General features: G+C 40.6%; 1 protein-coding gene across 1 annotated transcript; it reads right to left on the bottom strand.

The window, feature by feature from the left end:
• Positions 1-435: 435 nt before the first annotated feature.
• GPLD1 (glycosylphosphatidylinositol specific phospholipase D1) lies at positions 436-24,573 on the bottom strand. Its single transcript, XM_009807741.2, has 25 exons — positions 24,458-24,573; positions 21,555-21,610; positions 20,491-20,569; positions 17,261-17,358; positions 15,966-16,076; positions 15,645-15,693; positions 15,098-15,152; positions 14,018-14,125; positions 13,265-13,292; positions 13,038-13,177; positions 12,000-12,065; positions 11,323-11,443; positions 10,637-10,776; positions 9,264-9,450; positions 8,131-8,241; positions 7,058-7,132; positions 6,512-6,668; positions 4,379-4,520; positions 3,728-3,827; positions 3,557-3,650; positions 2,791-2,967; positions 2,336-2,496; positions 2,049-2,075; positions 1,911-1,961; positions 436-718 (listed from the first exon to the last, which is right to left on the bottom strand). The coding sequence occupies exons 1-25, from the start codon at positions 24,552-24,554 to the stop codon at positions 641-643; spliced, it is 2,508 nt and encodes an 835-aa protein (XP_009806043.2). The 5' UTR covers positions 24,555-24,573; the 3' UTR covers positions 436-640.
• Between the last annotated feature and the right edge of the window lie 401 nt (positions 24,574-24,974).

The following is a 24,974-nucleotide window of genomic DNA, read 5'->3' as shown; positions in this document are numbered from 1 at the left end:
GTCTTGCTTGCGCTTTCCTCCCCGGGGAGATCCCCGAGTGCAGCCCTCAAGGCTTGCTAGAGGCAGAGGCTGTCCTTTGGACTGGCACCCGCCTTTCTGTCTGGCTTAGGGCTGCCTCCCTCCATGCTTAGTATTTTGACAGCAACTTTTGATACCTTGGAATCCCTGGCTGTATCACAGTATCTGCTAGTCTTTCCTGGTTTTAAAATACTCAAATCTGACCAGTAAAAGGTGGTGACCACTCAACATTCCTTATACAGCCAAATACTATTACCAAAACCTAGCCTTCTGCTCATTTCAGCCTCTGAAAGGCTTTCAGACCAGCTTGCTTGTTCTAGGTTAAGTGCTGCTGCTCACAACAGAATTAATTCGTGCTTTTCCATGACTGACATAGCTTTGCTTGGTTTGTAAGTCAAACCACCACAAATGCTCATATTCCCCTTCACGTAAAAACAATGACCATCCCTCCCTCCCTCAATACTATCCAGCCCCTACCTCGCTATCTGGGACATCTGGCTATCAGAAGTTTGCTGTCATGCGGTCTGTTGGTTTGTATGAGTTAAGGAAAGTATCACAGATACTGCAGAGATTCTTCACTAAAAGACCAGCTGTGCCCTGTTTTAAAGGCTACCATGAACCTTTAGAGCCAGTAGAGAAAAAGCCTTCCACCAAGTCGAGCTTTTGCCGAACTTCTCTCTGCTGCCACAACGACTTCTTTCTGCAGAGACACAGAGTAAAGGTTAGCAAAACGCAACTGCGGGTGTACGACTGCCTTCAGCTTCCCCAACGGAAACCAGGTTTTGTCTGTGTCATTAGTGATGAGGAGAAACGGGAGAGAGCAACCCACCTCATCAGAACAACGGTTAACAAAACGATTTGGCAAACAGACTTTATTTCATCTGGGGAACTGGAAGAAGCCAGAACCAGTCAAATAAATCTCTTGCCAATGTAAACAGTTTCTCAGGGGTAAAGATCAATACAGCTGAAGCTGGAGTGCGGACTGGATTGGTGCCGTAGCGAAGGAACACAACTGCTTGGAGAACGGCCTCACTTGCACTCGCGCAGAACCCATCAGCGATGCCTTTGTTTCAGCTGTTGGATTATGCAGCCTAACCTAGCTTAGAAGCATTTACATTTCCAGGTGTTTCTCCATTGTACGTTTTAACAACAAGAAGTCAAACACCATTTGTTGAACACCAGTCACACACCTCCTCAGCCTAGTACTGAGGCTTTCTCAGTCCTCACACAGAGAACCTCAGTTCTCACACAGGTTACGTCAGAGTAAGCAGACCGTGGGACTCCCCTCAGCTGAACAAGCACCAAGTAACCTTCAAGCTGAAAAAAAGGTTCCTCGGTGCATTGTATTTGGTAAAAATAATGGGCATCCAAGGGAAACAAAGAGAAACACAAACACATCCAAAATCATTCAGGTAAGAACTGGACCTCTCTGCACTTGGAAATACTTGCCAGGTGAACAGCTATCACTGCAAGCCAGAGCTAGGACAGTGAGCGTGTAAATATTAAACGAGGGGGTGGTTCGGTGCCTGGTTTACCCCACAGCTGAGCATCTGCTTTGCATACAGGTTGGCATGAACAGTAAAGGCAGTTGGCATTTACACTTGATTTGCCATACAACCTTTCAGCAAACTCCTAAGTAGTTTAGATTTGAAGCTGTTTTAAAGTGATTTCTTTCAGTTCCGGTGTCGGGTGCCAAAATTTTGACAACTCCATAGTTCATCCACCTATAAAATGGTCTTAATTATCAGTTCAGAGAGTGACTTAAATGAAAATTAACTATGTAAAGCACTTAAGACTTCTGCAAATGAGTAAGATATATACGTGAGGTGTTGGCTATCGTGCAAGTGAAGTAGAAAGATGTTACGAAGCAACTGACGAGTAATTTTTCTCACCTTTCTTTCAGATTTCACAGTGATAACGGAACTCCCAAACCTTGATAGTTCCTGTAAAACAACATCGCTTGTTATAATGCTGTTGGGTTTTGTGGGACTTTTTCATTTCTCTCAGTAGTTTGTTTTCTGGTTACTTACCTCAGGAGAAGTCAGGACATACTGTGCCTGAAGAAGAAAATAAAAGATAAAAAGTCAGCGGAGGGACCCACACTAGCAGAGTAGGAGACCAGTGCAATAACCCTGGCTCCTGAACAGCAAAGGAATTCAAGAATGAACAGGAGGAACGAAATCACACAGATGCAGAAACACAAGGACCCTTCTCTTTTCTGACACCAAGTCAGAATGCACCAGATGTTTGCACTGGATGGAACTAATTAGCTGTCATTATGACCTCATGTCCTGATTTCACTTGTATGTTTTCTTACCCAGTCCTCAGGACAGGGAGATATCCATGATTCGCAGTGGCCTGTCACATTCCCGGAGGATGCCTGCTTGCCGTTGTAAATGTACACACGGCCCGCTGCCCCCCCAAACAGTATTGTGGTGATACTGTTAGTTCGCAGCGGGGATGTCACAATCATTTCATCTGCAAATATTACAAGGATGACATGACACATCAGAAGTGAAAGAAAGACAGTTGGCATTTACATACCTCTAGGTGCCACAATTTCTATTAATGATGACAGATAAAATGTTTCAATTTCTGACTAAGCTGCTTGGGATTTTAGAGATGCCTCCCCCCAAGGCACGACGGGATACTTGTACAAGTCAGTTGAGGAAGCAGACTGTATTTAGCACTTGTATGAATACGTAGGTGACCAGTCTTCCTGCGGGCAAAGGTCAAACATTTCACCTCTGATCTAGATTCATCAAGCCTTACCTAGTCCATCATTATCCAGGTCACTTAAGTATACATCTCCTCCAAAGCGAGAAAACCTCCTGTCTCCACTGAATGTGCTGAGCAAAGAAGGCTTGGTGCTGTCTGTCAGATCGTACACCAGCGCCAGTCCAGCCTGCTGCAGCACTGAGGAGATAAATGAAATCCTAGACAGGCCATCTGGAAAAAAAAAAGAAGTAACGGAAGCTGAGCATCAGACATAGGAACTTAGGTTTAGTACTTGCAATACATTGACAGCAGATAATACTGGCATTACATAATACGGACAAAATTAATACAATTTATGAATAAGATCAAACATTACACGGTATTAACAGTAATGAGCATAGAAACAATCTCTTAGCAATAGTAGCAGGGGAAAAAAGCATTCAGGTTAGAGTTCTACATTTTGACTTTCCTAATTCCTTACTACCTACTGCCAGAGAAGGGACAAAATACCGTTTTAATTCCAAGAAATATGTAGTCTACTAGCAAATCACTGCTACGTAAATAATGCAAGGTAATAATGCTGCTAAACTAATTTTAAAGAAGGAAAAAACCCATTGAAGGTGAGGCATAGTACAGAGGATTCTACAGGTAAGGCACATATAGGTGATTACAGTGATTATTTCTATTTGTTCCTTTTTTTTAAATTACATGGCAATTAAAAGGTCCCTTTTCTAACTTTTAAATTTTGTATGTATCCTCTGGCCACATAGAAACAAACGTCCCAAAGCAGAAATGGTTTCCAGTTTTCAGAAGGACATACCTGCAGTAGGTGCACCCACCGCCAAAACCGTCCTTGTGATCCCAGCCACAGACATCACACCACTGGCCAGAGACAAACCCATTCTGCCCATCGCCTGTTAGATTTTTAAAAGACCTATGTCATTTCTACAGAATGTCACTTTATTTCAAATTAATTCATAAGGTCCCATACCTTGTCTCCGGTTACTGCAAACCAGGGCTTTGTGCTCGGTGGGTTATACCCGTACACCTTCCCAACGCTCTGTCGGACACCCGATGAGAAGGGATGGCAGCTTGAACTACAATGCAAAATATATTTGTATGGAACAACATGTTTTTGTACATTCAGCTAGGATTGCTCCTCTTAAACTATCTTCCCCTTTTTGTTTGGAATAACAGTGGCTGCCGAATTCTAGAAATCTATTTTAGTAATTCCCATGCTTGTTCTAACTAGTCACAAGACATTTAGGGCACAGACTTGGTCTCTCTATCCACTTCTTTATCACCCAATACGTTTTCGTGTTGGTTTGCTTTTAAAAATGCTATCTCTAAGTGCTATCTATAGGATTATTTTAGGCATGCTTACCTGTTAGCATTTTTGTGGCCCCTCTCCCCCCCCAAAGAAAACCCAACCAATTCTTAAGTGTCTGTAAATAAAGGCCCTCTTTGTAAAGGGTCTAAAGACACCCCTCCCTTCATGAGGAAGGATGAAGGCATAAAAATATTCTAAGCAGGACAAAGAGGAAACTTCCTGAAAAGCTTCAAGTCTAACCTATTACAAATCTTAACCATTGCAGAAGTAGGGCAGCATGGAGGAAAGAGCAAGTTGTCACATACAACACACCCAGCACAACTCTTCCACGTAGGGCTACCAATCAGCAGCAATGTCATGTTCTCCAGCTGGCAGCTGGCAAGTGAAAATCCAAACCAAGCATAGTTTTCTTCCCCCTTCACCATCCAGTTGGCATCCTCTACTGCCAGAAGTCCTGACAGACCAGAAAAATACGAATTAAATCTTGGTGTACCCTGGCATAGAAAAATCTGTTAGCAATCCTCCACTGATTCATCCTATGACCACAAGTTTCTATAAGCAACGTTACACCGTCCATGATATGGCACCAGCTATTGCTAACTTCTTCGCTTGCTCCGTCCGCAACTGTACTGGCTGGTGAAAGCCTTTATTCAGCACAGCCTGCTTCTAAATCCTTGCCACATCCTACACAAAGTACATGAAAGCTATCAGTCAAGCCTGCCCTAAACTAGTGACTCCTTCTTAGGGATAGGACAACATTGAAACTGTTTGTCAGAACTTGTAATTCTTTAAGGGTTGTGGGAGCTTCAAATAATTCTGGCTTTAATTCAAATAATTCATTCTGTGGTTTGGTTTTGCAAAAATGTCAGTTGGCAGTGTTTTGAAATGCATTTTTCTTGTGGTTTCTAATTTTACATGAAGTAGAATAAGCGACAAAAATTAAGCATTATTGGAAATCCCAATTATGTGATTCTGACAAAGCTGTGAATACCTGCATATTCTGCCCAGCCCCTATTAACTTTATTTAGCTCCCAATGTAGCCTTTCCTTCCTCATTCACAACAATCCTCATCGCGTGTACTCATTAGCTGTATCCACTTGTGGCATTCCTCTTTAGCCACAGGAAGGAGCACACAGAATGATAAAAATTCATCTTTTGATGTACATTTGCAAATTTCCAAGGAAGACCAGTGAGACCGCCCTGGTGTCACCAATACACAGTTGAATCCATTGCTTTAGCAAGGCTGTCAACACTGTCTCCCACCATGTTCTTGTATCCAAGCTTGGTCACTGCAGTCTGGATGGGTGGACAACCAGATGGGAAAAACCCGGTTGAGATGATCCCCCTCACAGGGCAGCAGTCAGCGGGTTATATTCGGAATGCCGGTGACAAGTGGAGTACCTTCAGGGGTCTATCTGTAGACTCATCCTGTTAAACGCTTTTATAAATGATCCGCAGAAGGCAACAACATGCCCTTTCATGAAGTTGCCAGATGACAGGAGGCTGGGGGGGTTCTCACTTGAGGGGAGTGCTACCATTCAGAAGGACCCAGACAGGCTGGAGGAACCTCACAAAATTCAGCGAGGACAAATGCAAAGCCCTGCCCCTGGGAAAAGAGATGCCCTTGCAGCGATACAGGCTGGGGACAGACTGGCTGGGGAGCAGCCGTGTGGAAAAGGTCCTGGAGATCCTGGTGAGCAGAGAGCTGAGCGTGAGGCTCAGACAGCAGAGATGACCAACAGCATCCCAGGTGATATAAGCAGGAGCATGGCAGAGATCGAGAGAAGTGATTATTTCCCCTTTACTCCTCCCTAGACCACACCTATAATACATTGTTCAGTTTTGGACCCCACAAAACAGAAGAGATGTTGATAAACTGGAGCAAATTTAATTTTAGAGCAAGATAGCTGGGGGCTGGAGCACTTGCGCTGTGAGCAAAGACTGAGGGACCGGGACGTACTCAGCCTGGAGAAGAGAAGAGAAGGTTTCGAGTGGACCTAACAGCAGCCTGCCAGTACCTGTGAGGAGGTTAACAAGGAGATAGGGCCGCGCTCTTCCCAGTGTACTGGGGTACGTAATGCCTTCTGTGCCTCCGACTTCACCATGCATAGAGGTGGGAGGACAACAGACAATGAGCATAAGCTGAAAACAAGAGAGGTTCATACTGGCTGTAACAAGACATTTTTTTTCCCTGTGAGGACAGCCAAGAAGTGGAACAGCTGCCCGGAGTGGCTGTGCAACCTCTGTCACTGGAGGTTTTTAAGACGTGACCAGATAAAGCCCTGAGCGATCTGGTCTGACTTCATCGCTGCCCCCTTATTCAGCAGGAGGCTGGACTAGACACCTCCTGAGATCCCTTTGAACCTGAATTATCCCGTGATTAATTAGGAACAAGTGAACAGTCACATAAAATATGGGAGGATTAATTTATTCAATAAATATTACCTTGGTCACTCCTGTTGAAATAAGAGTAAAATGCAACCACAAATCCTCTCTGCTGCCCACCACCAGGCGCATATGGAGAGCCCACAACCAGATCAGCATTTCCATCCCCATCAATATCAGCTGCCAGGAGGGACCAACCAAGATTACAGTAGGAATACTGCAATAAACAGTTAGTTTAAGCCTGAAATGGAACTGAAGCCACCAATTCTGTAACAAAATAGAGCTATTTACTTCTAAAAAGCTAACTTTGTCTGCTTCTGATCAAATTACCCTCCCACTGCCTGGCTTCAATTTTGTTTTCTTTGGGTTTTTTTGGAGGGCTATGCATCTTTCTGTTCACCCTGCTGCCTCCCCTGCACTGGAGCACAAATGTCTTTCCCACATACAACCAACCCAGGCAAGCACCTTCTTGCATCATCCCCATCAGTCTAAATTCCCTTGCAATGAGAAGTTTGATTTTAATGCTCTTTTTTTAAGCCCTCAAGCCCCTTTCCCCTTTATCTCACCTCCTGCTTGTGTAGCCCTGTGTTAGCCTGATCAATATACCTGACAAGTTACGGTAACGTTTGGTTGAGATGCCAAGCCTCTTCCCTCAGTGCCAAAATAGACATACACAGCACCCTAAACAGAAGGAAAAGCAAATACAGCATGAGAGCACCTGCATGTCAGCACCAAGCATGAAATCCAAGACAAAGCACGGGGAGTGAAACAGTGCTGCAAGGGCTATTAATACAACTGCTTTTTTCCTGTCAGAGCCTTCTCATAATACCGTCTTTTCCACCCAAAACCTAAGAATACCCATGCTGTAATGGGTACTTCTACAACATTGCAACTAACTGAAGAAGTACAGAGAAGTACATTTTCATCATACTGTGGGTAAGGAGCAAGGACAGTATACTGTATCTTACATTCGTTATACACACATTCAGGTGCCTCAAATTTTGTTAATTATTATTTAATGCAATGGCACACAGTGCCAGGCACAACAGATGCATGCAATTTTCCAAGCTAGTGGGTTTGCATGAAAGCATTTAAGTTCCTATTTAGGCAGCTAAGTTAGTATCTGAAATTCTGAAGAGTTTTAAGTTTAATGGATGTGATTTAAACCAAAACATTTTGCCTCTCAGTTCGCGTGGGCTGAAAATACTCAGGGACCATTACATGGGCTTATCTGGTAGGCTGCAAATCATTAAGCCTCTGTAACTCGATTATTTTAGCAACTGTGTCTGTGTTCATATCACATTTTAGATATCATCTGTTGGCCTGTGACAGCAGATGACCCATGAGGTCCATTCCAGACTCTCTGTTCCTAAATAAAAAGGGTACACTTGTATTTCACGAGTGACTCCTTCCATTTCCAGCACATCAGTGCTGCAAAGTTGCAATCTGATTTGGATTTCTAATGTGCAAAAAGGCCACTGAAAGAGAAATAGAGATAGCTGTCATTGCTCTAGTCAAAGTACCCTCAAAGGTTATAGACCTTTGTGTTTAAATTACAATGTCACCATGAGCAACAACAGAAATTCTCTCTCTCATTTCACTGTTCAAAAAAGTATGTATCAATAAAAATGTTCTGTTTGGAGGAAAAAAACTGCAACAAACCCATGTGTGTGGCTTACTTTGTAAGTAAGAAACTGAGATCCCACAGAAGGTGCTCCAACTGCCAGATCTGGCGCTCCATCCTCATTGAAGTCCAGGACTGCCAAGGCAGAACCAAATCTTCCTGAAGGCTAAAAGAAGAGGGATTGCTCTCATAAAAATAACAGATGTTTTCAAGACAAAACCATCAAAACCTAATGCACATTTGCAATCACAGCACAGGGAAGAACTGGAAACAGAGACGACAAAAATCTATCCCAACAATTCTTAAGATTTTCTTAGCGTCGCTGTTCTCCCAGGTAATAACTCTCACACTAATACACTAACTCAGAGACAACTGTTCTGTTTGAGGATGTGGAGGTGTTAAAATCTAAGAGAACTGAACACAACACGACGCTGCTTTGCTATTTCCTCTTCTGAGCCTAGCGCACCACTGACGTCAAGCTTATGAACTTTCCTGTTAACCGCATTACAGCTGTGAACCACTAAAACACTCTGCAAGAAGACAGCAGCTGTTACTCCACAGTTTATAACCACAGAAACAGATTAAAAGGAAATGTCTCTCATCTCTCTCTATTCTCTTCTTTGTGAATAAAGATATTTTCTACAGAGGTTCATCTTTATTACTCAAAAAGATCATTTGATCCTGCTTCTCAGTTAGAAGCCAGTCACCGTCATGTCAAATCATAGTTTTCTCTTTTTTTTAAAATAACGTGTACTCTTAGTAAAGGCAAACAATGGTTTTGTGAGAAGTTATCAATTAATAAAAAAAAAATGTATCTTCAAAGGAATTGGAACTTACATTGAATTAATAATTTTGGATGAAAAATATTTTCTAAAATGCAGGGACCCAAATGAGCTATATTGTGACTTACAGAGACACTACCTCAGTTTTTTTCAAGGGCAAATTATGTTCTAACACCCACTTACCTGGCACAGTAATAAAAGTGAACCTACAGATCACCATTGCTTTAATTGTTCCTGTGACTTAAGTAACAGTTATTTTTCCTGAAAAGCATAAGACATCCTTTTACCAGGAGGGGCATTTCAGGAAGAATCCTCACACATATTAATGATACTATTGCTCAGTTAGAATTTAACACATTTTCAGGCAAAAAAATTTAAGCGACAAATACCTGACTTGACCCCTCACCTGATGACCCTGTAGTACTTGGTCAGCTTTCCCATCTAGATCCATGTCCTTGGGTGGCAAACCTGACTGGTTGCTGTAGACCACATACACCCGTCCTATCTGAACACGGCCCAATGTGCTGTACCCCGGTGCTCCGACCACCAGATCTTCGTATCCATCCTGGTTTAGGTCAGCTGAGATCATTGCCCTGTACAGCAAGGGAGTCAACAAAATCGTAGCATTAACTTCCAGACTACCATAAGATTAGCAGAAAATGAATACTTTTACTTCTTTCAGGTAAACCAAGACCTGTCTTTCCCTATCTGTTTTTGTAAAAATCTACAGAGCATTTTTCATATTATAATTGATTTTTGTTTTCTTGAATTAAATAAAAACAGCGCCTTGAAGATTCATCTTCCATTAATGCAGCTGAGATCTGCAGGAACTGCTTTTTGCTTACTCACACAAGGCACCTGAGAGCAATCAGAGCGAGGAGCATGAAAAAGGGCTGCTTGCATATGACACAGAATACAGAAGATGAAGTTAAGTACCTTTTTAACTGAACCTGTGATGTAATCAATGGACTTAACAGTAGATAAGCGAAGGGATCACAGGTCTCAATAACTTGTTGGAGTTTAGAGAGGGAACGTGGAGAGAAAAGAGCTAACTACTGTTCATTTGGCTGCTGTGAAGTAAACTCAAGAATGAAATCTTCAATTTTTGAGTCAGAAGAAATAAAGCAACATGAGGAGCAATGCAAATTTTTTTCATTACTCTTCCCTGTTGCAGGTAAAGCTAGAATCTCTCAGGCAAGGAGAGAGAATATGCCTCTTTCTGTGTCCTGAATCTATCTTTGAACTCCCTCCTAGTGTTGCAGTGTTTCCAAGAACACTCGCTAGGCACCATCAGTGATCAATTCAGGACAGACAATTAATTCTGCGCAAACATCAACCAATAACCAAAAAAAGGGAAACAATGTTCCTATACTGTTCAGAACTAGAGCTGGTGTTGGTTCTAATTTTGGGTCCTTCCATTCTGAGCTTGATCACACACAGAGCACTGAGCTCCCTCGCTAAAGAGAGAATGGAAAAAAATGACAAGACAACCCTTCTAAAGAAAGAGGTTCTCTGACTAGAATTCACATCTGAATGGAAATTTTGCTCTTGATACAGTTTTATTCAGTACCGACACAAAAAGGCTTATGCTAACATCTGAAAGAAAGGTCTTACGGGTTAAATTCTTATTCCGGCCAGTCAATATAAGCCATTCAGCCAATCACTAATTAATTTGGACTGCCACCTTTGAAGAGTATCCAAGAATAAACATAAACATTTTGGTAGGTACTCAAAACCTTCAGAAATTAAGAGGGAGGTGGGAAGAAAAAAATTACCAACCATCCAAGTCTAGCATAGGGTGAAGTCAGAAAATATGAAGCTGCTGGCTTGGAGATGCACTTAGAAGATTTTTGATGTGTAGCTGCTAATGTTCTCCAGACATTGGCTGCAAAAGCACGGTTTATCAAGTGGAGGGAATTCTGAAATAAAAATAATAAAGAGACACAAGAATGGTTAAAACACTGGCCAAAACTCTTGAACATTATGGAGCACCTCAAAACCAAGTCACCAACAGTGGAAATCACCACACCGATCTAAGGGGACTCTGACTCAGGTCATAAGCACCGTTTTAGAAGGAGATAAAAATCTGTATGCTTTAAATGGAGCACTGCTAATTGTTCACTGCTATGCTTTGTTGGGGCTTCTTAACCCCAAAAAGCAATCATATGATTCTGTAAAATGTAAATACCAAAGTGTAAGTACTAAAGATATATTCTGTCATTTTTGGTACTGCAAGATGTGTTCTAACTTCACTAGACAATAAGCAAAGTGTAAAAATTGAGTATTTACGAAGTATATATAATTATATAGATTAACAACAGCTGCTGGAACCTCCATGAAGCGAAGTCACAGGCTACTGTTAACATCCAGAGACCCTGCTCCATCACGCAGCATCTCAGACAGAAATTAAAACAATTTTCTACAGAGCTGAATTTTACCTGACATGTCTGTCACTTTTCACTTACTGTTGCCCAAGATTGTATGTTGAAGTGAACTCCTCTCTCTGTATAATTTATATTCTTTTCAAGTGTCTTTGTAAGCAAAGAAGTTGCATTCTTGTGACGTTCATTTTTTGATTGTTTGTTTCTGCTAAAATAAAGAAGGCAGTAATAACAATTAATAAAACTGAATTAATGAGGAGTATTTTATGACAAAGTTAGGAGAAGCAATCATATTGCATGCGATCAGGTGGCCATTTCTCCCATATATAAAGGGAGTTCTCAAGGATACGAATTAAGCTGGTTTCTCTTGAGATGTTTGCTAGAGGAATACACATGCTCTAAACAGCTGAGTTCCATATTTCTGTACATAAATCAGGAGAGAATTTAGCTATGGTAAAGGTAAACATGAATCAGTAGTTTCACGATTAGCGGAACAGAGAGTGACAACCAAATAAAGTGTGAAGACGAAGCACTTCAAGTGCTACGTAAGTATTCTTGTCCTTAGGCTGGAAGGTGAAAGTCTCTCCTACGTTCTGCACAGTTCCCCTATACAAAGCTTATTTATTCATGTTAAGAGAATCTCAAATTCACACACAAAAAGATAAACCAAAAGATCTCTAATTTTCAATAGCGCACTGTCCACGTTAGTGGAGGACTCTCCTCTCATCAGTAAATCTTTGAACCTTCAGAGGTGTACTTACCCATAGCTGTCCTTGTGCTCCCTTGTGCAGTTTATGAACAGAGGGTTCTCGGGCAGGGAGCAGCCACTGAAGAAATATGCAGAATGCATTTTAAACATTTTCCCGCAATGGCAGTGTAACTAAAAATACAACTTTTATCCTTACTGATTCCTCTGTTAGAAGTCATCAGTTTTGTCAAGAAACCCATCCTATTCAAAACTGGAGCATCACCATAATCCTGAGAAAGCCCTTTGATATTTATTTTAATGACTTTGATCAGGTTCTATATGAATCTCACATGTCTTTATATAACTCCTAAAGGGAACTTAGTGTTCCTGCTAATCGTAATAATCTAAAGCACTTTTAATGAAAGTGCCATCCTGGAACAAAGAACACAACAGATTATGCTGCATTGTACTTGAAACATCATTTCCCAAAATAGCTGCAGTGATATTTTCCATATAAATGGATAGATTAATTGCCACTGTTGGTCTTATAAAGTTATTTACAGTAAGGTTACACTTGCAACAGAGCAGTACAGGGCCAGAACTTCTATAAAAACACAATATTCTGAGTACAAGCCTGAGCTTCCAACACTAGAATATAAACGCTTACTCTTCCTAATCCTATCTGTCTTCAGTGTCTGAAGGCAGTATCTGCCCTCCCCCAGGAAGGGACATCTTTGCTGGCTGATGACAGCAGCCAGAAGGTGCTGCCACAGCTCAGACTGCCAGCCCGGGCAGAACCTCGGGGCATGGCTATGCAACGTCTAAGCAGGCCCTTGAGCTTAAAGAATGCCCCAAATTTTCCCTGCCGAGCATCAGCTGGGCGTGCCAGAGCCTTGCCGGGGGAAAGGAGTGTGCACATGTAACAAATGTGAACTCAAGGCCTATGTAATCCTGTGCACCCGGGTAAAAGACAGCCACAGAAATCCCTTTGTCCAAGTGAGGATTTAAAGCTCAGCACCTCTTCTAGGAAAGAACCTGCCTTCAGAAGAACAATTAAACGGGTGTCAGAACTTGACTGCTGTGTTTCATATTGCAGGAAACACAGCTATACCTGGTTCCATTCTCCAGCATACGGCTCGTCAGCTCAAAAATATTGTTTGTCCAGAATGCCATGTCATCCACTCCTCCGAGGAAATACTCGTGGAACTTCTCTACCAGAAATGGAGATTTGCTAGCATATGTTGGAAAAAGCTAAGAGACAAGCAAGATACTTAGTAAGATGGATTACATTGTCTTCATGCTATATGTTCATTTTTATAAAGAAAACAGAAGACCAACCTTGGCAACAGCAAGCCTTTCTCCATGCCTGAAAAAAAAAAATCTTCAGAAATAAATTTGCTTCATTTAATAATATTTAATTATTTAAACAGTTCTTTTCAAGGCTTCTGTATGGTAAATACTATGCAAGTCATTACATTTCCTTGTTGGCTGTTAATATATTTTTGAAAGATGTAATGTGAGAAGCAACTTTATTGCTGCCCTTAATTTGGAGGGATCCACAGTGTTTGCAAATGCTGCATGACTATTGGTAATTAACTGAAATGAAGGATACAGCTAGGCTGCTTAGGATATTCAAAAGCAGAGACTGCCAGATATCAAAAGACTCTTTTGAATTGTTCTTGGACTTGAAAGGATCTACATAAAGCGTAGGTAAGCCATCTACTTAGCTATGTACACTACTCCTTCAGTACATGAAAAGTATATTGCTAACACGCCACAACGCAATGGTACTTGAAGACACAGCTGTTCTCACATAAATAGGCATAAATACGTTCAATGCATAAATGTGTTAAATAGCTAAGATGCTGAATCTGTGGTGTTAATAATGAATTTAACAGTTACTAAGCAGCCCAAATTTGTATTCTAGCTATTAAAAAAAATTCAGGTGCTTAATGATTTTGGGGTCTAGTAGGGAGTCTATATTGCTGGCCTCAATGCATAAATTTCTGAGCTAGCATTTCAAATACGATTAACATAATTCTCTTACGTACGTTTAACTTATGAAAACCGAGACAAAGCTATTCAACTTACAGTTCGAGAAACAGCAGGTAAGTACAGTCAGTAATTGTGCTTTCAGTTATGATCTCTCTTCCATAAAACTCCTTATAGATAGCTGCTAGGTCTTTGACAGGTACATACCTAAAAACAAGACGGAAGTATTATAACACGAGTTTTTCCACATCACCTGATAAAAGATTACAGTTCTTGTAATAACAATAGCCTGCTTTAAAATATTCTAAATTTCAAAAGACTATAGAAGGTCATGAAGATTTACAAAAGCCAGGAAGACCAGGACTGCAGGTGCAGTTACTCTGCACAACGTTCTCCTCCTGTTTAGGTTCAAACTCACAAACCTGTAGAACCATTCCCCTTCGGCTATGGCTGGTAGAATTTCCACACTCCCTACACTGGCTCCCTGGCTTGGGGACCACATAATCTTGGAGGATGTTCTCCAACTCTCCGCTGTGCCAAATCTACTCCCAGCCAAACAGACATTTCCCATAGCTGTGCCAGAGTTTTATTAATGAACTCTGCCTTCTACACCTAGATGAACTACCTCCTACTTAAACAAAACAATTCAAATTACCTACTTTATCAGCAGAAAAAAGGGCATGTGAGTTTTTTATTTCAGTTAATAACGTTGAGAAAAAAACTGTGTATATCTGAAACTGCTGCTTCTTTTTATGCTTTTAAAACCTGCCTGAATTCCACAGCATCTATAACCATAAACATCCTCAACTTCCAAAATTTTAAATGGAAATCTAAGTGAGATTTATTTAACTGAGTTATTTAACTAATTGCTAGGACATTCCAGCAAACCTTTTTCACTGATTATTTTATATAAAAATACTTCTAGTTCCTTTCAGAGATAAATAATTTAATCTTTCTTGCTGTGTTCCTATATGTAAAACTCTTTTTTCTTCTGTCCTTCCAGTTTTTCATGTCAGGGAACAGCAAATATGTATATAAGGAATACCGAACTCAGAAAAATTCCAATAGCCGCAAGGGTTTCTTTTGAAAGAAAAATAAAGGACAGCATTTTGTTAAAACACAGTGAGTATACAGAGTAAGCAGAAATAATTATTAAAGAAGATAACCTCATTATCTTACCAATTTGATGCCAGATAACTGAAGTCCAGCTCAAACTGACTCAGTACATCTCCTCCTGCAGACAGAAGAATAAAAAAAAAAAACCAAAACAGAAAGCCCAACAAACCAAACCTGTTAAGTATCTATCATGGATAACAGCACAGAGGAAGCTATGTATGGCTATGCTATCTACGTTTATATGGTAGATCCTCCAGCTATATATTTAGAATACATAAACAGTTGACCTGAAAGTATGCTGCATGTTTTATACTTTCAGAGAATAAGAATAATGTAAAATTTAAAATCACAGTAGTGACTCCATTTAAACTTTAGCATCCTTCAGCCTGTGTTTTGGCTTTACTACAGGTGTCCATATGCCCTATCTCCCGAAACATGGAGCATGAGGACAGGGATAGCAGGGCTTTGCAAGCAAGAGAATACAGTGTCCATATGACCGATTCTTGGCTCCTGCATTGCACAGGGTTAGAGCCAGAATCACCCACTCTGGTTTTGAAGGGGACTAGTTATTCCAACAGAAGGATCTATGATCAGCAAACAGAAACATTACCAAAATCACCAACATTGTGAGCTTCTGAGTATGAACCATGAAAATCAATCTGGAGAAAGAAAAAAACAAGAGAACTGGCTATTTTACTCATCCTTCCATACAAACATCTGAACAGAAACAAATTGTGCAAGCAGCCCTGAAGTTTACAGGTCCCAAACCTGACCAACTTCATTCTTGCGGAGTTTGTGACATTACATCTCTCTGAAAGTCTTCCTGAAACAGGGCTCCAGCTTTTCTCTTCCCTCCCCACCAGAGTCCAAAGCTAAGCTAACAATTCCAATAAATCCAGTTATAGCAATAAATATAATAATACAGGCTTACTTCTCCCATGGCCTTTAGAAATCCTTGGTCGATGCCCAGGCTATGCCAGCTAACATCTGCCACCATATGTGAGGCAATTCCAAACAGGAAAGCCACCAGCTTCTCTGTAGCCTACACAACAACAATCCACTTGCAGTAATGTCAGTAATTTTACTCCTGTCTTTAAGAAGAGGTGAGCATTTTACGTTAGCGCATTATACAAGCATATAGGTGAGAAACTCTTACAATCCAAGAACTTAGCATGACAAAGTGTTGAACACTCGTTCCTTGATGCTGGAGTCACTTTTTGTGACTTGAGAAGCTTTAAGCACTTCATACAGTTCAAGGCCATAGAATTACATGGTTGATGTCAGGACAACTTGTGTACTTCAAGTTAGATGCGTACTAAAGTGGTTTTCTGGACCGAGGGCAAACACTTCCAAGGAGTGAACCCCCTCTGCCACCATGGGTGTTGTGCAGACACACAGAGAAGGGAAAGAGATTCCTGTGCAAGTGCTGTTCACTGTAAAAGTACCTGATTAAAGCCCAGGTATGAAATTACTCATTCCTACAAACAGAAAAGTTATTTGGAATAAATTTATCAGCAACAGAAATTTCATTTCTCCAGAAAAGACTTCTCTGCATTGAATCACTGTAAGTTCCAGAGGTCTTTTAAAACTCTGTAACTGAATCATAGTATTTGACAAATTTGTACTTCCCAAGGGTTAATAGCTCACAAGATCAGTATCACCAATGGCCAGTCAAAAGGCAGGCAGACTTGTCAAGGTTTTAAAGAGTGCATGCTCTCAAACGCTGTTCTACCTGTATGACTCTCCTGAGCGGAGAGAACATGGCAAATTCTCCAGTAAGGAAAAGAAAACAGTACGACCTTTAAAATCATTCTCAATTTGACAATTTGTTTTCCTCTCCTCCTATGTAGCTCATATACCATGAACAAGAGCAAATCAGGACTAAGTTCAAGATTTCACGAGTGAGGATTCGAAAAGACGCCTGGTTTTCAAGTGGCAAAGACTCAACCAGATCTGACAATAACGCAAGACCACCAATCACATTTGAAAGTTTGCACCTATGAAATGCATCATAAGCACCAGACCACACTGGAGATAACTGATATGGAAACCATAACTTTTTTGTCCGATAAAGATGAAAAGAGGATTTCAAATTTTCCTGTATCAGCGGAGACTTTAATTTAAAAATGTGTATTTCTTCTACACTTCCCAAAGGATGAAATTGCAACAAGTGAAGCTGAAGAAAACAGCAGAAAGAAAAGTCAAAAGTTAAAGAAATTTTCTTACCTCTTCCCAAGGCTGAGGATAATTCCTTCTGATGTAGTGAATACTTGCACTGAGAAATGGGGACCAGTGAGTGTCTTCAGACACATCATGGAATATTCCTATTGCAATGAAATTGTATCAGTATTTGATTTTTTTTCTTTGGGGAAAAACAAAAAAAGAAAGAGAAAGAGAAAGAAAAAAAAGAAAGAGAAAGAGGAAAAAAAAAGAAAGAGAAAGAGGAAAAAAAAAGAAAGGGAAAGAGGAAAAAAAAAGAAAGGGAAAGAGGAAAAAAAAGAAAGGGAAAGAGGAAAAAAAAGAAAGGGAAAGAGGAAAAAAAAAGAAAGGGAAAGAGGAAAAAAAAAGAAAGGGAAAGAGGGAAAAAAAGAAAGGGAAAGAGGGAAAAAAAAGAAAGGGAAAGAGAAAAAAAGAAAGGGAAAGAGGGAAAAAAAAGAAAGGGAAAGAGGGAAAAAAAAGAAAGGGAAAGAGAAAAAAAAAGAAAGGGAAAGAGGAAAAAAAAAAGAAAGGGAAAGAGGAAAAAAAAAGAAAGGGAAAAGGTTTTCTCCATGAAAAAAAATATAGACATTTGTTCAATTTCATATCGTACAGACAACACATTTTGCAATCCACTTATATGAGAAGAGCCAAATGAGATGTATTTTTATATGATTTATACTGCCAAAAGAGATACTAAAAATACCTTCCACAATTTTGGTTTGAAGCATCTGAAAATTTTGTGCCTGGTCCCTTCCTCTGTGCCTGTGAGTACATACAGTACAATGAAAAACTGCCTCCCAAGTGGAGAGGACAAAGAGAGCTGGCAGGGAAACTGTTGACTAAATGTGAATGCATCAAATTGTATGGCAGAAAAGCTGATGGGCATTGCAGCCAACTCAAAATATCCTACTTTGGGACAGGTATCAGTTTCCACAGGCCAGAGGAGGGCTATGTAATCATCATCATCATTTTCAACCAAATGGCAAACTTGCCAAGATACAGTCAGCGTAGGAGCAGAAGAAGGGCAGAGGAAAGCAGGAAAAATCAGGTTTTCCTTTGAAGCATCAATTATTGCTCTCACTTGGATTTATGCAGAAGAGATTATGTAGGATCTAGAGTGACCTTGCCTAAAAATTTCTGTGCACCTACATAAAGCTGAGGGCAAAGTGATGCTGACGTGACGAGACTAAGCAGCACAATATTAAACTCTCAAACGGGGAAGAAGGTAGGCAGGAGATAGATTGTTCAGACCATCAATACACTTGGAGGAAGAGTATGTGTTTTTTCAGACAGAACTGTCAAAATGCAGAAGATTACAGTGTATTAAAAGCTGAGAGAGACCTTGTGGGTGATTCAGTCACCTCCTGGCCTCCTGACATTCTACAGTGCAGCTGAACTAGATAACATAAGGATTTGCTAGACCAAAATCAAACGTTCACAGAGTAGACTTCTACATCCAAGTTTGTCTCCTGCCTGGAAAGGTAGTCTGGATGGCTTTGGTTTTGCTAGAGAGGCACACAGTTAAAACAGCTCAGTTCTGTAGAGGTACCTATTTCTTCCACATTGACCAAGGAGACTGCTGACAAGTGGCCCAAGTATAAAACAAGGCAAGATGGACCCCAACTTCAGCGAAGGAATGTGGGCTGGAGGCTGCAGATAGAGAGACTCTGATCACTGGCCTGGTATAAGGCAGAAGTCAAAACTGTTAGAGGGGAAAGACAAGGCAGATAGAAATAACCAAGTTAAGGTAGGAATTGAAGAAATCCCAGGAGAACACCAGTCCTGAAAACAAGGCAAGTGAGACCGAAGTTTGGGACAAGATGTTAGCAGAGCCAGGCAGAAGACCAGGAACAGTGACCTGGTGAGTGACCGGAGACAAAACCAGTATTAAATGCCAGAGCAGAGGGGCAACCTGGATGTGACCTGAGCACCACGATGTAACAACGGAGAAGATCCCCCGTTAGGCAACCTGGATGGGGCAACCTGCCTGTCAGGAGATAAACCAAGCAGCCTGTAGTTGGCATAAGCAACAGTCGGTATCAACAACCTGTGACTGAGAAACAATGAGAAGTCTGGCTGCCACTGTGTGATTTAAGACTCTAAGTAGAGTAGGTGATGAGAAAAGATGGGGAAAGTGTCCTTGGAAAGACAAAGATTTTGCAGTTTGAGGCAGGAAAAACAAATACTGAGATAAGCGGAGGCACTGGCACTCAGCTGAAAAACATGTAAAAGATGAGGCAAACCAAACAAAGATCCTAAGAACACTTTGAATTTAATGGATCTGAATTTGCATGACCCACTGAAATAAACCACCTCCCATACTCTAGACTTTCAGTAAGATCTCAATGAACAATTGGCCAGATATCCTCACCTAAACTCCGTTTCACTGCCTGGTCTCTGGTATCTGCCTAAACATCCTAACAGCTTGCTTGTTGGAGGACAGGCTGTCTTTGTCTCATTTGCTAATTGCTCACTATCCAGATTTACCACTTTAGTAGCAAATATCCCAGAGCAAGCCCTAGCTGGCTGTTTTATAGCTCCGGTGTTGCTGGAGAAGCTGATTAGGGTCAAGAGCTGACCTACCAGAGTTGAAAAATCAGGGGACCAGCTGCAAGTCAAGACATACTCTTTACAGCCACTGCAACAGAGTGTTAATTTTGTAGTGCAGTCTTTAGATCTGCGAGCACCAAAACTAAGACTGACATTAATTTCAAACAGGGAAAGGCAAGAGACAGCAGTCTGGAAAAGAAAGGCTTTAAACTGGGATGTTACACTTCCCCTCCACCCCCAGCAAGTCCTACACTATTTCGTTTTTGTGAGCTTTTTATATTCTCCTACCATCTTTGTGATTGATCTGATAGAAACTAATACTTCCTAATATAGAAATGAGCTCTAGGCTTTCCCTAAGACTGAGAAAAAAAGATCATTTTGTCCTCTCGATTTCTCTCCAAGACAGTACTCATTCATCTGACCTAATTTAGTCAAACAGCATCCTTCTATCAAATTGCCCTACACACTAAATAGTTAAATTTACCCAAAAGGTACTTTTCTAAAACATTTTCAAATTTATTATTTTCTTATATAGTTCTACAAAAAGGCTCAAAATACTAACAAAATAGTGGACGTTTTTGCAGGAAGGTATTTTGGGCCATACTTCATTTCTTACACCATAACTATTTTCAACCCTACTAAATTCTGTAGGATTTTCACATAAAAATACAGTTGTCACAATATTGGACTTACAAAGCTTTTCTTACCACTTTTGCAGATTGAAGGATAAAAGGCATCAGGATAAATGCTCCCAGCCTGAAATGCATCTTGGTGGTTTAGTAATAACTGGGAAAAGGGCGGGGAAAAAAGGAATCAGAATGCTATTGCACAGCAGAAAACCACAGTTCACTACCAATATTGAAGACAAAATTTAAATATCCATCAAGATACAACTATTATCTTGGTAAAATACGTTATTTCAGTGTCAACACCATCCCCCATCATCCCACCCTGCTCCCCCCTTGCCAAAATACTTGTAAGCAAAACTAATCAGTATACGCTGTAATTTGAAAGGCCATTTAGGAAAGTATTCATATGATCTAACTTAGGTACTGGTGAAGTCACCTTCTGAAGGTACCCTCCTCCTCTTGGACTAGACACAAAGCCTGGGCTGCTATCTTCCATCCTCTGGATCTCAGCATAGCTGCCTACAGCGGACAATGTGAATACTTCCCTTGAGTCATCTCCTACTTTGATAAAAGATCAAATTATATAAAATGGTCATCTTTACGTTGTGCTAAAGGATATTAAAATGTTTTAAATGCAAAACACATCTGTGTTTTGTTCATGTGCTTATGAAAACTGTCCACATGCTTACAGTGCGCTGCTGGATAGAACCCATGAAAGGAAAAGCTATTTGCACCAACCAGAAATTGGTTAAATGATAGATGTGGTGGACTAAATTCACTAAATTCATTCAAAATGACTTGCTGTCATTTTGCTATCCTTATGTTTACTAAATTTCCTTTCCAAAAGTCCTCTACTGATTCTGCTAATACAACTACCTACAGAGGCTATGACTTAAGTTGATGGGAAAAAACGTGAGAAACCACACACGATATATGCACATTATTATAGTTACTACATATTCGCAATAGTTTTCAGAAGGAGTCAAAGGATTTTCAAAAAAACAAGGTAAAAATACAGTCTAGGCACAATAGTTACACACATATTACTGAGAAAAAAGAATAAAGAAAAGAAAGGCAAGAAGACAGACAGAAAAACACTCAGAAGAAAGGCGTACACAATTAAGCAACAATATGCCACCTACCTGTCTATAATTAACATTCCCTTCATGCTTAATGAAAAATTCCAGAGCTCTATGGGCTGAAAAACAACATATTGAAGTATTGATTTATTGTGGCCAGGCCCATGTTTTGTTAGAAGCATTATCAAAACCAGAACACACCGCATCGTCCTCATATCTAAGCCAAGTGGCACAGGTGAATGAAACATGATTTCTCAGAAAACGCTGTAGGTGTGAGAGGATGTGTTTTCTCACCTGGGGAGCTGATAAAGCAATGCTGTTTCTGTGGCACATCTGGACACTGAGATCTCATCACTCTCTCTCTAGTCCCCAGCTCCCAAGCTGGCCAACAAAGCCAAAAGTCCTTAATCGCAGGGAAAAGGAACTCCCCGTGTCCGGAACTGAGCTACAGCAATGAACTGACACGGATCATACCCAGCATGTATAGAGTACAGATCATAAAATTCTAGCTGTAAAGGACCCATGTAGATTGTATTTCAGTTTCACTGTTGCCCTTAACATCGAAAAAGGTACCTCAGGAATCAACGCATATGTTTAACAGTTTGATTAATTTTTAACATGTATGAAAACCAACAAAAATCTGAAGTCAGCACAGTAAATAATACTATTTATTCACTGAATAGGCAGACATTCTTGCTGAAAAAATATTTATTGAGTAAGCATAACAAGAGAATGAAACAAACTGACATCACTTGTCTTTAATGGAGTCTCCTTCTAATTAATGTTAGATCCCAGGGATAGTCTATTAACACTATTCTAAATAATACCCAACGTTGCCCCTAAAATTATTCAGTTGAAACTGCATGCACGGGTTATCATCTGGCCTTCCCACACAAAGTTCTACCCCTCGCTTAAAGCTATCTACAAACTAAGACTGATCAAGATAGCCCAGAATATGCTGAATTTAATTTGATCCTTACCCAATAAATCACATCACAGAAAACCCCTGACCTCATTCTGGAATAAGATCTAGACAAAATTGTGTGGGTTTGAATGATCTTTCACTTTGAATTTTACCCACTAATCTAAACCATCCTTATACAAGTATGTTAAGATACCTTAAGGACCAATCTTGCACCAAAACAGGAATAACTTCAAAATACTAATAATTAAAAAAAAGTCTATCGTTTTAAAGCTCAGCCATTTCAACCCACATCTCTATTTCCAGCATGGGAGACTCTCAGTTTGGCAGTTTGCTTTTCCTGTCTCCCGGCCCCCCCGACTTCCCTCGTTACTCATGTGGGCCCAGGTCCCAGAAGTTCACCTTCACAAGGAATTTCGTGCTGAATCCCCGCAGTTCCACAGAGCCCTGTGGGTCTGACAGGAGCCCCCGGGGCGGGAGAAGAGCCTCCCCACTCAGTAACGAGACCATGGCAAGTAGGACACGGCACAGCTCTGCCGAGCACACCGAACATGAGCAACATTTTGAACAGGCAGAGCTTTTCACCATTTTAAAAGTACTTTCAGAAGTCTGTCCAGGACAGACTTTGGTGCTGGCTTTGAGTCGGAGGAGTTCCTTTCTACACTTTGGGTTTTTTTTTTTCCTGGAATACTCAGTGTTTGGATTTGGCAATAACTTTCAGTATCTTATCATCATGGACTTTTATCTGCACATTAATAAAAGCACTGATTTTAGCAACATCAGAGCTGAAACCAGTTTAATGTAATTTTCAGACAAACGGACAAAATTTGTTGTAAACTATGACCCAGTAGTTCCGTGCACACACTACCGAGATCTTCAAATTATATAAATGCAGGTTTTCTGCAATACGCTTCCTTGATAAGAAAAAACCAACTGCTTTGGGACAGATCCATAAGCTCTCGTTTCTCTTTGTAGATTTCTCGCAAATACACTCCATTCTGCCAAAACTGTTATTTCAAGTTTTCAGAAGCTCATACTCAGCAATTAGTGCCCCAAGCTTGCAAATATGTATGCGTTTGCCTAACCTCAGGCAGCGCGACTTCTCCTACTGATTACTGTGGCTTTCTTGACATATCGTTAGGAAAAGCGAATGGTTGCAGTAAGGGAACATACTCTCGGTCTCAAATGAATGCCATGAATAATCCCAGCCTTTAACTTGTTGCAAGTTGCATGTATTCAGTACTTAAAGTCTGAGAAGATTACCTGAATAGAGACAACATCATACGTTTTACTGTTTGAGCAACAGATTTAGAATCAGAAACAGAAGAACAAACAATTAAAACTGTCAATTTATTGTGAGTGCATGTTTCGGAATAACCTCACGCTACTCGTGAGTGTTCTTGCAAGAACTACAGCAGAAACCAGATTTTAAAAATAAGACATGCAAACAAGAAATTGAAACCAGAAATATTTCCCCACTTTGACGTTCACTCAGTTCTTTCCTTCATTCTCTACAAATCTAGGCTGTTCAGGCTACAGATAGCAACCTACCAGAAAGAGACACAGAACAAGATTTTCACCATGTTAGTCATAGATACAAACACATTACAGCATTTTATCTATTTTATGCAGGTATGGCAAAATTAATACACGGTGATTTGAAAACAGAGCTACCACAAATGATCTGTGTTATTCTCTAGCTTAAATATAACAATGCCATAAATAGCGTAAAGTATTCCTCTTCCTTCTCCAAACCAAACCCTGCATGCGTAAGACTTGCAGACACAAACATTCCAGTTACATAACGCCTGTGTTTTAGAAGACGGAAAAATACGCAACCAAATCGATTCAAGCATTTTGCTTATAAAAACTGTAAAGTTTCAAACTCCAAACCCAAACTACACAGCTACCCTACGTTAGTCACTTTTTTAAAATGATGTAGAATGCTCATTATTTCCTCCCTTTGCTTTCCAGCCAAATCGGAATTTACTTCTCTTCCCAAGCAACTCAAAAGACACGAGAATTCATTCGGAGCATGTCTTACCTATTTCAACATGTGTTGAAATTCCACTTGGGATACATCTTTGACAGAAAAGGTACAGCGTAACCAGCAAAACAGACCAAATCTTCAAACCGGCCATGATGCTGGCTGGCACTGCGGTTTTCAGAAGCCTGGAGCAGTAGCACTGTGACCTTTGAAATGTAGGTTACGGAGCATGCCTTTTCTTTCAGACATATTGCTGACACAGCAACTAAACGACTGCCCTATTTGCAAGGCTGTTTTATACCACTGCTTTTCTTTCTTTTAGGTAAAGTAATTTATAAAAAAAGACATAACCTATAGGTGTTCCCCCCTCTTGAATTCCGCAGTATCTCTGGGGTTTGGGCAGTGTAACTGCCATCACTGCACAGCAGCAGCGAGGTCCGTTAGCATACAAAAGCAGGGCAGGTAAGAGCATCCTCCCACAGTTGGCCCAGCTCATGGTGCACTTGCCTTACAACACCTACATCATAAACAGAATTAAAGCCAGTTGCCAAAGCAGTATTAGTAGCAACACACT

Source organism: Gavia stellata, chromosome 3 (genome assembly GCF_030936135.1).
Source record: "Gavia stellata isolate bGavSte3 chromosome 3, bGavSte3.hap2, whole genome shotgun sequence".
Classification (NCBI taxonomy): Eukaryota; Metazoa; Chordata; class Aves; order Gaviiformes; family Gaviidae; genus Gavia; species Gavia stellata.
This window is presented reverse-complemented; position numbering and strand designations above follow the sequence as displayed.